Genomic DNA, 11,380 nt, shown 5'->3' with positions numbered 1-11,380 from the left:
ATGAAAAATGCAAAGAAGAAGGCCGAAGCATTGATGTTCATGTCCGAAGGGAGGGCTGCAGATGTCGATGCTGCTTTGAAGTCTTTGAAGGCTAATTATCAAGGGATGGTGGACGAGGCCGAACAGAGGGGCTATGACGAGGCCGAAAAGACCTATTTGGAGGAGATTTTGAAGCTGAGGGACAAGATCTTTACTAAGGGTTGGACTGGGGCTCTGCGCGCTACTAAGGTGGAAGAGGCTTCTCCTCTTTATGATATTGACGATATCCCAGTCCCTTCAAAGACTGCTGCAAGGGTTAGGAGGAGAAGGCCTCAGCAGGATGGAGCTATGGATGTTGATCCTTCTGACCTTTCTCCTTTCCTGCCAAGCTCTTCCTTAGTTAGGTAGACTGTCAATCCTACAGAGGAGGAGCACTGTGAGGATAGACACTATGAGAAGGAGCAACACGAGGAGTAAGTTGTTAGGTTGCCTTGAGTTTTTGCTTTTACTTCTGCTTTAGTAGTTCTTTTGTAATGAAACTTGGAAGTTAATGAAGTATCTTCAACTTTTGCTTTAGTACTCAGTTGGATAGGCTATGATACAAACTGAGCTCCCTTTTGTAATGAAGTACCTTCTAAATTTCCCAAGTGTTGAACTTGCAGCTTGCACTTTTTTATTTGTCTTGGAGTTTGGTTGATTAGATCTTTTCTTTTGTAAGGCTGAACTCTTTTTTGTAATTGAAGTTTCATTTCAATGCACTCGTTCTTACATTTTCGCTAGTGTTGAACTACTTATCTTTAATTTTTGCTTTTATGTAATGTTTGCCCCGGCCGAGCAGAGGCTCTGTGGCCCAGTAGGCCGTCTGTTCGATCTGATTAGGCTTCGTGCCTTGGAGAAAATTGAGTGAGTTTTGATGCCCCCAGCCGAGCATGAGCTCTGTCGCTTAGAAAGCTATCTGTTCGGTCAAACCATGCTTCATGCCTTGAGAGAGAAAAAATTGTGAAAGTTTTGGCCACCTAACTTGGTCACGTTTTGGCATGATTTAACTCATTGTAGTGTAATTCGGCCTTTCTTCGAGTGCGAATTGTGAATATGAACCGTGCTCCAAGTAAGAATACTTGGCACAAATTCCACCAAGTTATACCACTTGGCATCCCGTTCCAACCAAAAGGTCGAGCATTCGGGATTGACTTGAGTTAAGACCCGTGGCCAATTTGCTCCACCGAGCATAAATGTACAACACAAGTAAATAAGGACAAATTGTAAAACAAATTTCCATTCATTGATACTTATAACTTTTGATTACATCAAGGCATGTTCTGAGAAATACATTACTGTAAGTATTTCATCTTAAGAATCACATCACTGGAAGTACTTCTTTAGGTTGGCAATGTTCCATGGTCTAGGGATTGCCTTACCTGCTAAGTCAGCCAGATAGTATGCGCCATTGCCAAGTGCTGAAGTAACCTTGTAGGGCCCCTCCCAATTAGCACCGAGTTTCCCTTCTCCAGGAACTTTCTTGTGATCCATCACCTTCCTGAGTACCAAGTCACCTGGTAGGAATTGCCTTGGATGCACATTCTTGTTGAAGCTCTTAGTGAGTTACTACTGGTAAGCCGCCAATCGAATGAGGGCAGCTTCCCTACGCTCTTCGGCCATGTCCATAGCTTGGGCGATGGCTTTATCATTGTCTGCTAGCTCAAAGATCTCAGAACGGATGGTAGGAAGGCCAACCTCCAAAGGGATGACTGTTTCCATCCCATAGGTAAGAGAGTAAGGTGTCTCACCGGTCGACCGGCGATGAATAGTTTGGTAGGCCCAGAGGACATTTGGTATCTCTTCTACCTATTTGCCTTTGGCTTTTTCAAGACGCTTTTTATCCCGTCAATGATCGTCTTATTGGACGCTTCAACTTGGCCATTGCCCTGCGGGTAGGCCGGAGTGGAGTTTTGGAACTCTATCTTTAAGTCAGCGCAAAATCTCCTGAAGATCTTGCCATCAAATTGTGTGCCATTGTCAGAGAGAAGGACTCTAGGAATGCTAAATCAAGTCACAACATTGCGCCAAACAAACTTCTTAGTGTCTACTTCTTTGATCTTGCACAAGGCCTCCACCTCCACCCACTTAGTGAAGTAGTCAGTTGCATCAATGAAGAACCTTTTATCCCAGCTCCCCTAGCTAATGGTCCAACAATGTCTAAGCCCCACTAAGTGAATGGCCAAGGACTGGTAAGGGGGATTAGAGCTTTGGCTGGCTGGTGAATAAGAGGAGCAAACTTTTGGCACTTGTCGCACTTGCGAACATACTGTTGGGCCTCCTTTTGCATGCGCAGCCACCAATACCTGTGTGTTAAGGCTTGGTGTGCCAAGGACCGACCACCAGTGTGACTCCCACAGATTCCATCATGGATCTCATAAAGCACATCTTCCACCAGACTTGGATGAACACAAAGTAGATAAGGGCCCATGTAGGACTTCTTGTAAAGCTTGCTAGATGGGGAGACCCAAAACCGAGCAGTTCTATGTTGTAACAAGCCCGCGGGGGGACCTCGCTACAGCTCGGACTCGACTTTGTAGTCACGATTCCTAATCTGAACCAAAGAGTCCAAATCTGGCAAATCGGTTTTAGAAAACAAATTTTTTTTGAAAGAAGTGCCAAACATGGACTGCTTTGCCAGATACAGAGTCGCCACCTAAATATTTTATTTTGGGAAATTTAGGAAACCCTGACTCGGTGCCAAAAGGCCACGTGTCCGTCATCACCAAAGTTGCCTCGGCTCGGGAACTTGGGTACGATTGGGGAAGGTCACTTCGTGAGCACCCCCGCTCGCCCGGTCATAGACCGGCCTCTACTAACCATGATATCAATTTTTGAAAACATTGTGAGTTCTTATTCCGGTTTATTAGCCTAGGTTACTATGTGATGCTCACAATCATATAAGTATAGACTGAGCCGCCCAAATTGGAACAAAACATTTCATGCTTGTTTTTTGAAAAAGGGTTTGCTACCCGCAGGTAGGCTTGAAACATTTGATGATTTATTCCAATTCAGATAACCCAACCTTCATCCACAGGCATTCAGGCAGTTATATCAGATAAGCACATAGCCTCATGGTAAGCATGCTATTCATGGCAGCTCTCACACGCATGCAAGGATGCTAAAGCATAAAACTCACCGAGTACTCCAAGCCAAAATAGAAATTCATTAGAAATTATGCATGATCCTAACTATACAGAAATGCCTAATGTAACACATGCAAAATGCAATTATAGCAGACTCGGCTATTCTAAGATGATATATGAATGCTACAGCTAACATGTATTCAACTTGGAATTGAAAATACAATGCAGTTAGTATGATGCGCCAAGCCCGGTGCATGCAATACAGATGAATGATGCAAACATGCTGTCATACTGTATGCTAATTTAAACATGCCCTAATCTAACCATCGTAAGCGGATAAATAAAAGGGAGAAAGACGTGGGGTTGGAAGACATACATCACACTCACCCACACTTATTACAGTTGTGCCTTCACTCGGAGGGTCCGAATAAATATACAGTCCAAATATTACAATCCCCAAATAAAAAATATTACAGTCCAAAAATATTACAAAACTCTAATTAATTAAAGAATTAACTAAGAAAGCAAATAAAACTGGCGTGCAGGCCAGGGACTGCCTTGCTTCTGATGGATGATGCATGTCCGGATTGTCTTGCGCGGAAATCCACCGGAATGCCCCAATTAGCCTCTGTTTCCACCTGTTCTTGAAATGCGTGCCAAGCCCCAAAAGGTTGCTGATTCCTGATTTTGCTGCAACAGAGAGCAGGAAAGGGGCATAGCAATGTATTTGCACAGATATATGCATGTCTCGACCCTCGTGCCACCAATCACGCATACCGAGGCATGATGGCCGAGGAGTCGAAATGCACAACTCAATATAGGATGAATGCACATGAAATTACAGCTAAAACCTAACTCCATCATGGATAATCCGGAGTGTCGGTGACTGGGGAATTGAGACACATTTCGTCACTCGGAGTACGAAATGTACCTCGTTTCCCGTGCCCGGACTAACTCCTATTCCGGACACGATGCAATATGCATGATATGCATGAAATGCAACTAAGATATAATCCTAACATACTCAATGCTATGGAATGATATGTCTCGAAATGCGTGCACACGGGCACGCAAACCGAGAAAATGACAGAATGCTGTCTAAGATTCAACCTAGTATGTACTATGCTACGAAAATGAGAGGCCTCGAAATGCGTGCGCACGGGCACGCAAACCAAGGCAATGCAGAATATGATGAAAATGAGATGTCTCGAAATGCGTGCACACGGGCACGCAAACCGAGGCAATGGTAAAATGCAATGAAAATGAGATGCCTCGAAATGCGTGCACACGGGCACGCAAACCAAGGCGATGATATGTGTCTCGAAATGCGTGCACATGGGCACGCAAACCGAGGCAATGATATGTGTCTCGAAATACGTGCACACGGGCACGCAAACCGAGGCGATGATAAAATATCATGAAATGACATGGAAATGACAAATGGGCTTATACCAACATGAGAGAGCCTCAGCCACACTCACGTAAGATGCCGATGGCAGAAAATGAAGTGCCTCGAAATGTGTGCACACTGGCACGCAAACCGAGGCGATGCTAAAATGATGCGAATGACATGGAAAATGCAACATGGACTTATACTAACATGAGAGAGCCTCAGCCACACTCACATAAGATGCCGATGGCAGAAAATGAAGTGCCTTGAAATGCGTGCACACTGGCACGCAAACCGAGGCGATGCTAAAATGTGATGAAATATGGCAAAAATGATATGCAAGCATACTAATGGAATTTCAGCACTAAAATATGGGGGAAAAACAGTCCCGAAATGAAGCGAAATGACATGAAATGCATGGAAATGCCCCGAAATGCAACATTAGGCACCCGAAATGGCCTATAGCTATGCCAAACATGCACAATATGGACATGCAATGCAAAGACAGAAGCTATACAGTCCAAAAAGATGCACTTTCACAGTTATAAACATGGCCAAACAGCAAGTATAGATAGGGGAAAAATAGCATGCAAGAATAGGGGCCAAAAGAGGGGTAATGAAGCAAGTGGTATAAGCAAAACTCAAACTGAAAAATTTCCTTCTACAACACTGAATATGGACCAAAAATATGAACATTTACAGTATATGTCAGACCTCAAATCAGTATACAAATATGCCAAAAATGTGATGCAAGACAAGGCTCAAAAGGTGCTATAACATGAAGTATATAAAATAATCACCAAACAGAAAAAAAGTGTGAATGAAACATGAAGTATAGGCCAAAATAAGGCCACTTATAGTTCGGACCAAGGGCCAAAAACAGAAGCAAAGAGGGCTATCAATTTATGCAAAAATGGGGCCAAATAGGGGATATAACTACAAGTGACACATGGAAGCACCAAACAATGTTGAGCCCTTCTCCAATGTTGAAGAGGGGCTCAAAATAAGCCTTATATCAGTTTATAACATGCTCAAAAACAGATTGCTCATGGGCCAAAAATAGCATGCAAAACTATGACATACAAGAGGATCAATGAAGCAAGTATATTATGGAGGGCTCAAACAGGGTTGAGCCCTTAATGAGAAGTGAAGATGAGCTCAAAAGATGGTCCTTTTCAGTTAGGGCCGGAGCTTGAAACCAAAAATAAGTGAGTCTTAGAAATAGATCAAGAGAAAGGGTTAAAAGGGTAAAAGTGTTACTTACCCTTGAAGATTCAAACTTTTGTTGCTTTTTGGATGGATTTGCAGCTTCTTTAGCCTTCAAGAATCCTTCCTTGTTGCTGGAAATGAGATGGTGGTGGTAGAGCTTGGTGGTGTAGAAGGAATAATGGTTAGGGACTTAGGGTTTTTTCAAGAGTTGAGAAGGAAGAAGATGGAGTTGGCTATGGAAGCTTGAAGGAGATTTTTTCTAACCCTCTTAAGTGAGGCCACCAGCTGGTTAAAAGGGTTCAAAAGGGGGTGTAAAGGTGGGGGAGAAGGAGAGCAAAACTCCCCCACAAAATATCCCCCGGACACAGAAAATATCTGGGGGACATTGCCCCACAGCTGTAAAGTGCACAGTGCAAGGAACACGGCCGGCCTCTCACTTTTGCTGGAGGTGGCCAGCCGGCCACACCACCTAGCCGGCCGGCTAGGGGTCAAAAGGTTCAATGAGATTTTCTGGCCGGCCAGCTACTGGGGAGGTACTCCCATGTGTGTACAACACAACCATGTGGTTGAAAGTTGGAGAAAGTGGGTCCAAAGGGTTCAACATTGGCTCGGAAAGAGGGGTTCAAAAGGGTCAAGGAATTACTGGCCGGCCATGAACTTTTAGGGGCCTCCCAGGTGTGTACATCACAGATATGTGGTTCGAAGTTCAAGAAAAAGGTTCCAAGGGGTTCAACATTAGCCCGGAAGAAAGGGGTCAAAAGGGTCAAGTGACCTTAATGGCCGGCCACCAACTTTTAGTGGCCTCTCAAGTGTGTAGATCACAGATATATGGTTGAAAGTTGACAACGCTAACTCCAAGGTATTCAACATTAGCCCGGAAGTTGGAAAAACGGGTGCCGGGAGGCTCCGGAGGAGGGATAACTGGCTGCTGCAACAATTGCTGGCCTCCCACCCTTCAGTGACCTTCCCTGTGATAAAACAGAGGTACCTGCCAAAAATGAACGAAAACCGTTGCAAAACGAATGCTCGGGGACCAAAACACGCAGTTCGGGGTCCCGAAAATGGGCTGTTAAACACCAAAAGTGGCGTTCGGCCACGAAGTGGGTTTCTCAGCCCCCAGTGTCCCTCAAAAGGGAGCAAATAAGATGTATGCCAAAAATCAGAGCAATAGGAGATGGTTAAGCGGTCCCGAACCGAGGCACACGGCCTGACGGCCCCGAAAACCGGGAACCGGACTCCGAAATGGGCAAAATGACTTACCACCACCAAATGTAGCCTACGGACATTGAGAGATGGTCTACGGGACCTCTCCCTTCCCTCAGGAAAAGAAACAGAGAAAACCGGGTCTGGTTCGCAAACCGAGACGAGGCACAGAAGAGGGTTCGAAAGTCCGGAGGCAGGGCTCACGGTCGCGACTCTGAAACTTCTGAACAAGCACATTATGAAATATCACCAAGTGCTCAACTGGTGACGTCTGAGTCTCAAGGTCGGTCAAAAATGGGGTGTCTACATAAGCCTTGTCCTGTGCGCTTCTTTTTTGTCCTCAAGAAGGGTGCCATTCTTCAAGAAGGCCAAGAGTGGGTCCATCCAACTTGGGCCCAAGTTAGTGCAAAGGACCATTTCGATTAGTTGAATACTTGGCTGGGGTACATATTCCACCCATATTTTGTGACCGTCTCTGGAGTCGACTGAGGAACCCAGGCAAGCTAAAACATCAACGTGACCATTTCCCTCTCAGCCATTCTTCTCGACTCTGATGGCTTGGAACTTTCCGATCAAATTTTTGACTTGTTCTGCATAAGTGGCCATCCGCTCATCGTGAGCCTCATAAACTCCAGAGAGTTGGTTGACCACTAATTGGGAATCACTAAAGACAAGTAGCTCCTCCGCATTGAAGTGTTCGACACTTCGCAGGCCGGCTAGGAGAGCTTCATACTCTGCTTTATTATTAGAAGCTTTCTAGCCCAATCGGATGGCCTGCTCCCACATGAATCCTTCAGGAGAAATAAGGACAACTCCTGCCCCTGAGCCTTTTTGGTTAGAAGAACCATCCACAAACAGCTTCCATACGTCTCCGACAAAAAAGTTTCCATGCTTCGGTTGGGGATTGCCCTTTTTGTTGGTAGTCATAGTGAACAAAGCCGAGCTCCCTTCGGCGGGACAGTTGGTCCCGGGGTCAATTCTGCAACAAAGTCTGCCAGGATTTGAGCTTTGATGGCTGTTCGAGGTTGGAACTTGATGTCAAACTCTCCAAGCTCCACCTCCCACTTTGTTGTTCGGCCTGAGAAATCTGCTCGACTGAACACCAACTTGAGGGGGAATTCAGTGAGGACGTTGATGGTATGTCCTTGAAAGTAGTGAACAAGCTTCCTAGAGGCAATTAATAGGGCATATGCCAATTTCTCCAATGAAAAGTATCTAGTTTCGGTAATACACTGGTTTTTGCTCCTTTCCATCCTCTTTGACCAACACTGCACTCACAGCATGATTAGAAACAACCAAGTAAAGGAAAAACTCTTCGTTGGTGACAGATGTAGATAGAAGGGGAGGAGAGGACAAATACTTCTTCAAATCTTCTAGTGCTTCGGAGCACTGGCTTCCCCATTCAAAACTAGTTTTCATCCTTAGAAGTTGGAAGAAGGGCTTCATCCGATCAGAGGATCAACTGATGAAACTGTTAAGTGCTGCAGCCATGCTAGCAAGTTTCTGGAGTTCCTTAGCCTTTGTAGGCGCTTCGAGGTCTTTGAGGGCTTTGATTTGGTCGAGGTTGGCTTCAATGCCCCGCCTAGTCACCATACACCCCAAGAACTTCCTTGATCCTACTCCAAAGGCACATTTTGAGGCGTTCAGTCAAAGCTTATGAGTCTTTAGAATTCGAAACACTTGCTCAAGGTCCCTTAGATGGTGCTCGGCCAACTTGCTTTTGACGACCATGTCATTAATGTATGCTTCCATGGTTTTACTGAGCTGGTCCTTGAACATTTTGGTGACCATTCGCTGGTAGGTCGCACCAGCGTTCTTCAAGCCAAAAGGCATCACTTTGTAGTAGTAAGTGCCTCTAGGGCTGATGAAAGCTATTTTCTCCTGGTCAGGACTGAACATGGGGATCTGGTGGTAGCCACTGTAGGCGTCTAGAAAGCTCATGCACTCATGTTCAGCCGTTGCATCAACAAGTTGACCGAAGGGGGAAGCTATCCTTGGGGCAAGATTTGTTAAGGCTAGTGAAATCAACGCAGACTCTCCATTTGCCATTCTTCTTCTTCACCACGACGGTGTTGGACAACCACTTTGGGTACTACACTTCTCGAATGACTCCAGCAGCTAAAAGTTTGTCCACTTCTTCGATCACTGCATCGGTGTGTTACGCGGATAACCGTCTACTCTTTTGAACAACTGGCCGCGCTCCTAATTGGACGTTGAGTCAATGACAAGCATAATTAGGATCCAACCCAGGAGTGTCATAGGCCGACCAGGCGACCACTTCGATGTTTTTACGGAGTAGAGCCAGTAATTGCTCTTTCTTTCCAACAGTGAGGAAAGTGTCAAGCAGGAAGAACTTGTCTAGGTTTCCTTCTTCTACCAAGACCGTCTCTAGGTCTTTTACTATTTTCTCGGTTGGCACTCCGCCGACGTCTTCCAAAACTGGCTGGTCAGGTACTTCCACCATCTGCACTTGGTCGTAGACTTGTTTGGTTTTCATGGCGACAATGAAGCAGTGTTTGGCCGCCACTTGGTCTCTGCGAATCTCCTTTACTCCATACTTGGTTAGAAAGTGAACGAGTTGGTGATAGGTGGAAAAGACTGCCTCCATCTGGTGAATCCAAGGTCGGCCAAGGATGGCATTTTAGGGAGATGGGGTGTTTACCACCAAGAAGTCAACAGAGACCACCTTGGACTTAGCTATGATAGGCAGAGTTATTAGGTCGAGCGGCCATTCTGTTTGCGAGTTAAAGCCAACTAAAAGGGAGGTGGCAGGTGGCAGGTGTTGCTTACTGAGGCCAAGCTTCTTGAAAAGCTCGTAATACATGATGTCTGCATCACTCCCTTGGTCAATAAAGACTCGCTTCACATCGAACTTGTTGGCCACACCAACTGTAACGATGAGGGCATCAGTGTGGGGGTGCTGGATTCTCTCTAGGTCCTTCTCAGTGAACACGACGTTAAACCGAGAAGGTCTAGCTTCTATCTTGGACTTTTTGGGAGGAGGTCCTACCGACATTACCTGTTGAATGTAGGTGGCTCGTTGGATTTCTCCTCAAATGATGTTTTCTCTTTCGGGGTTAGTCATTTCATGGATAATGTTGATGATGAACCTCGGGGCATGGTTCTCTTCAGGAGGGGCTTGGTCTAGTCCTTGGTTTTCCCTCGTCTTATCAACGTCTATCCATTGTTGGAGGTGTCCCGCCGTAACTAAGTCCTCCAAGTGTTGTTTGAGAGCTCTGGAATTTTGCGTCTTGTGTCCCTTCTCTCGATGATAGGTGCAACGTAATTTCTGATTGCACCGAGCACGATCTCCAGGCATCTTAGCTAGCCAAACAAAGAAGGCTTCCCCTTTAAGTTTCTCGACGAGCCTGTATATTGGCTCTTTGAAGACGGTAGTGATGCCTTCATAAGACTTGGCCCTCTCCTCTTCGTTTTTCACTGTGGAGCGGTTCTTTTGGCCATAGTTCTTGCGCTGCTCATCCCTCCTTGACTGCTCAGTCCTAGGTGGTCGAGGCAGTCTAACTTCTTCAGCAACCGTAACATGTACTAAAGCTGCATCATCTTCCACATGAGCTTGTTGCTCTATTCGTGCCCTCAAATCCTTCATGGTGGGGGCAGGTCGTTTCGTCAACGACTGCCTTAACTTGTGCGAAGAAGGTAGGCCTTGCTTGAAGTATAGCACGGCCAATTGTTCACTGCAAACATTTTCCTCCAAGTCGCCATATTCCTCCCAATACCGTCGCGTGTACTGGTGTAGGGTCTCTTTCCTATCCTTTCGGATATTGAACAAGGTATCTAACTGCTTCAAGACTCTGCTGTTGGAGACAAATCGGGCTAAGAACGCCTCAAAGAGCTGCGTCCAGTCATAAATTAAACCACTGAGAGTTTGTCAAACCATCGAAGGCCAAGTTCTCCTAGGCTAGAAGGGAAGACTTTACACATGAGCGCATCGTTGCGGTTCTAAAGGGACATTATTTGGCGGTAATGGCTAATATAAGTCAGAGGGTCCGTCTTCCCATCATAGAGAATGAATTTCGGTGGGCTATACTTCCGTGGAGGTTCTACAGCTTCTATCTCTGGGGAGAAAGGGGTGGACACTAACCAGTCTAGAGCGCGACGCTCTTGTTGGTGTATGGACCGGTCCAACTGGTCTCTTTCCTTATTGAGCTGGTGTTCCTCCTCCTTATCTCGTCGATGTTCTCCTTCTCTACATAGCCATCGTGCCTCTTCTCTGTTATTGTTCAACCAACTTCTTAAGTCGTATGGTCACTCGTCGCGGTGACAATGAAAGGTTTTAGATAGGCGGCTGACAATCCTCTGCTTTTTATGAGAATTTTCTCGTGGGTTATTTTTTTGGAGGTTATTCGTCCTACTACTGGCCCCTTCACTGCGTACCGGAATCGGCCGGCTATGCTTTCTACCAGTAAGGCCATGACTATAGTGCTCTTTGTGAGGCGGAGGGAGAGGAGGGGTACGT

General features: G+C 45.8%; 1 protein-coding gene across 1 annotated transcript; it reads right to left on the bottom strand.

The window, feature by feature from the left end:
- Positions 1 to 9,544: 9,544 nt before the first annotated feature.
- LOC145821666 (uncharacterized) lies at positions 9,545 to 9,919 on the bottom strand. Its single transcript, XM_082918215.1, has one exon. It carries the CDS (start codon positions 9,917 to 9,919, stop codon positions 9,545 to 9,547), a length of 375 nt encoding a protein of 124 aa, XP_082774341.1.
- Positions 9,920 to 11,380: the final 1,461 nt, after the last annotated feature.

This window comes from Camellia sinensis, chromosome 3 (genome assembly GCF_055761805.1).
Source record: "Camellia sinensis isolate YWXY chromosome 3, ASM5576180v1, whole genome shotgun sequence".
NCBI lineage: Eukaryota > Viridiplantae > Streptophyta > Magnoliopsida > Ericales > Theaceae > Camellia > Camellia sinensis.
The sequence above is the reverse complement of the archived record's forward strand: the minus strand, read 5'-3'. Positions and strand labels throughout refer to the sequence as shown.